The 6,290-nt window shown below is 41.7% G+C and overlaps 2 protein-coding genes across 2 annotated transcripts; one reads left to right on the forward strand and one right to left on the reverse strand.

The window, feature by feature from the left end:
• Positions 1-178: 178 nt before the first annotated feature.
• LOC106582964 (transcription factor HES-5) lies at positions 179-2,110 on the reverse strand. The gene is made up of 2 exons (XM_014166612.3): positions 1,225-2,110; positions 179-1,112 (listed from the first exon to the last, which is right to left on the reverse strand). The coding sequence occupies exons 1-2, from the start codon at positions 1,285-1,287 to the stop codon at positions 711-713; spliced, it is 465 nt and encodes a 154-aa protein (XP_014022087.3). The 5' UTR covers positions 1,288-2,110; the 3' UTR covers positions 179-710.
• A 3,451-nt stretch (positions 2,111-5,561) lies between these two features.
• Positions 5,562-5,972, forward strand: LOC106582962 (transcription factor HES-5). Its single transcript, XM_014166609.3, has one exon. It carries the CDS (start codon positions 5,562-5,564, stop codon positions 5,970-5,972), a length of 411 nt encoding a protein of 136 aa, XP_014022084.2.
• The last annotated feature ends 318 nt before the right edge of the window (positions 5,973-6,290 follow it).

Genomic DNA, 6,290 nt, shown 5'->3' on the forward strand with positions numbered 1-6,290 from the left:
TACCTATAGTATCTATGAGTGCATCTGCCTGTTTGTGTTATCTGTTGTTCCCTGTTAATCTCCACTTCCGTTTATAAAATTGTTACTTTCCATCTACCCTGTGTATTATGACTTTTTCTACATGTCCCATCATCCCCTGGTGAACTACAGCTCCTTTAGAAACACACACACAGTATGGTTACTTTCCAAAACATTTATTGGAATACATTTTATGTGTCTGTTCACTTTATCAAGTGAGAATGAAAGACACACAGTGTCAACAATACATTTCACAGCACAACAGTGCCTATGGTGGAACAACAAGGTCCCAAAAAGCCTTTACAAAAGGCATATCAAAGCATTTGTAAATGTCCTTCAATAGAACAGTACATACAATAGAGTTAAAGCCAGATTTGAGTTAGCTAAGCAACAATACACGTTAAGATATAACCTTTACAAATCATCTTCATAGAAAATTAAAGGACTAAAGAACACATTGGTGCATCAAGTGAGCACAAAATGCATACACACATATTCTTCATTATGAATTAATACAAATATGTTTTCATCTTCTTCTCTGAGAACAAATAATCACATCAGTAGAATTCCGTTCAAATATAACAAGAAAATAATATAATTTCAGTATAACGTTTGGAAATGTATTTCCTACAGCAAGAAAGATGGTAAACTCCCATCCAGTTTGTGAGATAGAGAGTCTCTATGCGGTGGTTCTACCAAGGTCTCCAGACTGGTTCGTGACCATTTGTGGCCTGCTTCACTGGGCCCTGGCTGTGGTTTTGGTGTTGGGAGGAGAGTGGAGAGGAGAGGCAGATGTCCTGGCCAGCTCTCTGGAGGTTCTGGAGCATCATGTCCTTCATGGAGCTGGAAGACAGGAAGTGCAGTGTCTCCCTCCAGCACTGGGAGTAGCCCTCACTGTGGGCCCTCTGAGGGACTGGGCTCTGAGGCTGCAGCTGCTGTTTCAGGAACCCCACCGTCATCTCCAGGATGTCAGCCTTCTCCAGCTTGGCATTGGGGTCCTGTTTGTGGAACTCCCTCTCCAGCAGGGTCTTGAGCTGCTCTATGCAGGTGTTGATGCGGTCTCTACGCATCTTCTCCACAACTGGTTTCCTTAGCTGATGAAGAAAAGAGGGCATTCAGTTAGTTATCTGTCCTTTAAGTTCAAATCATGAAGAAAAGGATTCCATATAACAGAGTAACTCCAAATGTGATATAAACAATACTTACTTTATGTTTGTCTTTAGTAGAGAGCATGGTGTTGTCAGAGTCTCTGGTGTAGGTAGGAGCCATTCTGTTAGAGAGAGAGTGTACTTCTCTGAGGAAGGCGAGAGGGTTGTGAGCTGAGAGAGGAGCCCACTCCCCTATTTATAGGAGGCCATTAGCATTACAAAGCCATGTGTACCAGGCTGGATTAGCTTTCCCACACTCAGAGGCCAGTGGGCGAGGCGGACACAACAATGGGAGAGGCATCCATTATCTCATGGTTTACTGGCCTCAACAGAGGGAACGGTGCTGCAGATATTAAAGGCAGAGACTGAACACAAGCACATCGTTACACTTTTATTACCTGGGAACATTCCCTATCAGGCCTGTGCAGATCAGGACTGAGTCAGACTTGATAAGGAACCCTAAAGGCATATAGATACTGCACACTTCACATTGCAGAAATGAATGCTAACCTATTAAGGAGACAATGAATATAATCAGAAGACACAATGTTAATTAAAAATCAACATGAATTCAAATAAATCAAATTGAATGTACTGCAATACTGTGATAGTACTGTAAGTGTGCTGTATAAATTGTATAATTTCTCTCCCCTTACATCCGTAACTTATATACCATTTACATCTTCTCTGTCTTTCACATGTACAGAAAGCATGAGAAAGGTACACTGGGAGAGAGAGAGATAGAGAGCGAGAGAAAGAGAGAGAGAGAAAGTGATAGAGAGAGAGAAACATTCACATTGTAGATGTCAATTAAACACAATTATCCAGCACTTTCTGGGAAGGCACACTTCCATTGTGAGACACCTTCACTCAGCCCCCCACAGAATATGTAGTAAATGTGAAAGAGAGTGTGGGAAAGCAGGAGAGGGTCCTACTCACACCTCCTCCTGTCAATAGGCCACACCCCATCTCCCCTCCATCCACCACCCCCTTTCCCCCTCTAGAGACACCCTTTCAACCTGCTGCCCAGATCAGAGGCACTGCTTAGCCAGGGGGCACGTGTGTTCCCCCCACCTCGCCCTCGTTCACATGGCTGGCCTGTGTGCGTGCACACTTACCTAACACTGATTGCACCTCTCCTCCTCTAATCTCCTCTGGTCTCTCATTAATGGAACCTGCACTCAAACATCTGCTCCCACTGAAGCCTTCGGACAGTACAATACAGTGAACTTCACTCTCTTATCATCAGAGGCTATTACTAAATAATGTATCTCCTATCACTCGTGAATAAGTCAATATAATTGGTAAATGTCTACATACTTCAGTAACTTACTAGACAGTTGCATTAAAATGTTTAACATTGATTCAAATGGTTGCTCTAAACTAAATGGACAAAATCTGTGAGTTATTTGTCAATGCTTGATGTGTAAAGAAGCAGATGGCAAGGGTATTTTTGGAGGGAAATCATTTCTGGTCTGTCTTTTCTTCTCTCTTTAAAGATATTTCTAATAAGTGAGTCATGACTATGCAGATGAAAACATTATTTGAGTATGAACACATTCCAATGTGGACATTCCATCTATTCAGGAAGTAAAGCGATGGCCTCATTATAAGCCCCTCCACACACACACACACACACACACTCTCGCCCACGTGCATGGACACACGCACACACACCAAAACAGTCTCCATAGCTTTGAGCCCAGATGTCCCAGTGTCTGTGTGCAGCCAAAGGCCCTCTCCCTCTCTCCAGTGAGGAATGTGTGAGAGCTCCGACCTGCTCCTCTTTCCCACACTTAGCCCCTATTCACGGTTGCGCCCCACCCTGCCACAGCCACCAATGATCCATCACCCCTCATTATGCCTGGAACTCAATAGGCCATCTGGAACTCTGCTGGGCGAGCCCAGGCCTCTCACACACTCCACACCTAGAGGAAGTCACAGGTAGATCATACTGGAATGCAAATAATAAGACTTGAGGCTGCTATTATGATAGAAAGTCAAATACATGTTATATATGTGTTATTGTCTGATAATGGAAGACAGACATGGACATACAGTAAATACACAATCCAATTATACCTAAAAAAGATTGAACCTTCTCCGGAAGAAGTTAATGGAAAAAACATGAAGTGGTACATTGCAGAGCAAGAATAAGATATTTATTGTTTTTGTATGTGTGAATAGCTTTTAAAACTGACCACCAACACACTGACCCATGACAGTACTGACAGGGCGTCGACTAAGACAGAAGTCATACATTTGACAATTTCCCCCTTCAGGTCACATGTCCATGGGATGCCCTAGACCGGGGTCCACATTGAGGAGGATTTATCAGGTCTAAAGAGAGGTCAGGCATTTCCCAGGTCCCTGTGTGGCTCATGCCTCAAGGATACCCTACTTGATGAGGCGCGTGATACCAAGCACCTGCCCCTCTCAGGCGAAGCCTGGTTCAGCACAACAGTCAGGAATGCATTGTGCCCTTTTACATGGCACAGTTTGGTGGAAGAGAGAGAGGGATACATGTGGGAGATGCAAGGTTGGTTAAGACAATCTCATACTCTGGAATTAAAAAATACACAGAAACAGCATGAATGAACAAAAACAGCTGTTTTTACTGTAAGATGTTAATTGATGTTACAGATAACATAGACCAACAAATTAAACAGTTCTATAATTATAGGTCTAAGTAACACAAGACAGTGCCCATGGCCATGAGTGAAACTAGGTGAACTAATTATAGCTAATAGGTCATGTAAAAGATACCACCGTTTATATGGCATCTCATGTGGTTATAAACATCACACAAAATGTAAAAAAAAAAAGAAAAAGACATTGAAATTGAACCTTTGGAGTGCTGTCCATTAAATGTGTATGGATTATCTAAGATGATCCAGCAGAACCCAACTATTTTCGAGTAGACATACTTTCGATTCAACAGGTTCTTTTCATTATCCAATAGGCCCACAATGTTGCCAGCAATGATTGCTGCAACTTTTCCCATTGAAATGGGCAACTTTTCATTATCTGTGGAATTTTGAATATGTAAACAATACCAACAACAATTTTATTGAAATTCGAACATTTCACAACTGTTGCACAACTGGACTGATGCCCTCTAACTAGAACTAGAGAGGAAACATGTATTGTAGAACTCACCCAGCTGACAGAGGTTTCCCGCCACAGAAGCCAGCTGCTCCTCTATTCAAAGACTAATCCTGTAGGCTGTGGTGTCCCAACTTTCCCACAGCACACTTTCAACAGAGCAACAATGTAAGTGTGCTGTGCTCAATACCGCATTAGTCACGGTCCTCAATGAGGCATCTCATTCCCAAGGGGCCATATGGAAAAATATCACGTTGATACATTGTTGACCGATTGGTGATGAAGCGAACAGGAAAGAGTCGTTTACAAAGGTTCGCATAAGCTACCTGTATATAAATAGACTGTCGCTGTATAGCCTTTATCGAAAATATCGTTTCAATGACAACAGACATAGTATAATAATAATAATAATAATAATATTAGTTTCTGAAAAACGTATTATATAGGCTAATGTCTAATTATATGCTATTTATTATAATACTATTGTTATGGTTCTTATTATAATACAATATGAGTAAGAGTGGCTATAACAATCATAATTATAACTTGCGCATAAGAATAACAATCATAATTATAACTTGCACATAAAATAGCCAAATCAAATATTGTGTAAGGTTGAATGAATTCATCAAACGAACTAATGTATTTTAAAAATTGCGGGGAAAAGCATACAGAAGCAACGCCTCTTGATCCTGAATAATCTTCTGGAAACCCATTTACTTACTCCGGATTTGTTTCCCGCCTTTTGGTGTGACCGTGAATGGAGCAACATCTTGGTATGCAGTCGCAAGGAACAGAGTCAAACATTTCAGAGCATTTACTCTATTGCACAGTCCACCTGTTCCCTTGGGACACGCTCATTGTCCCAAAGCAATAGACAGTCAATTTAGCATGAAGTAATGGAACCCTCTTTCTTTGTACTGTCCGCGTTCCTGATTGGCCAGCAAGTGTGGGAAACCTGTCAAACTGAGACCCACACGGGTTTACATTGCGAGGGGGTGTATAAATACAGAAGCCCTGTAGAGATGGTCAAACCACACTTCTGACATCCGCAACTATCTTTACTAAGAACAAACACCAACTGACCGATAGCAATGGCTCCAGTCAATATGTGCAACATTGTGAGGACCACGAAAGATAAAATCAAAGTAGGCTAAGTACAATTGACTACTGTCCTCTGTAGTCATCATTTAAATTAGTTCACTTTTAATTTGAACATGTCTTTTTAAACTGCGATTAACTAATCAGATTATTTATTTTATCCAGCTGAGAAAACCAGTGGTCGAGAAGATGCGCCGAGACCGCATCAACAGCAGCATCGAACAGCTCAAGTCACTCCTCAAAACCGAACTTCAAGCACACCAACCCAACTCTAAACTGGAGAAGGCTGACATTCTCGAGACAGCTGTGTTTTACCTGAAAGACAACAGCACGCGCCCTGCTTCTTCATTCAACGCAGCGTCAACTGTCCAGAGCTACGCGGAGGGATTCACCCAGTGCCTGGAGGAGACGCTGCGTTTCCTCTCAGCGCACAACCAGCCGACTGACTCGCAACATAAGCTTGTCAATCACTTCCATCGGGTACAGAAACTTGGTGACAGAGTCGTGCTGAGTCCAAACCGCACGACGGTCCCTCACAACAGCAGAACTCCGAAATGTGTCACCGCAGGTGGAAGAGGGCCTTTGTGGAGACCCTGGTGATGCGCATAGCCTATTTTGAGACGTTAAATAATGAGACTTTCGATGTCAAAACCAGATAATATGTTGGTCTAGCTGCACGACCAAGTATGATCTCTTCTTGTAGGAAATAATTATTCCCTTTACAATTTATCTTTTGTTCGTAAAAGTTGAAATTATTTGTATTATTCTGTTTAGAATGTAAATTCCATATGATGTATTGTGCTATTGCGCATATATTTTTAACTTCACAATTGTGAAGTAAAATATTTTTACATATTGTAAAATATATTAAAGTAATATCTTGGTGTATTTCTGGGAAAAGAAATCAGCCATATTGTA

This window comes from Salmo salar, chromosome 22, assembly GCF_965601325.2.
Source record: "Salmo salar chromosome 22, fSalSal1, whole genome shotgun sequence".
NCBI classification, from domain to species: domain Eukaryota; kingdom Metazoa; phylum Chordata; class Actinopteri; order Salmoniformes; family Salmonidae; genus Salmo; species Salmo salar.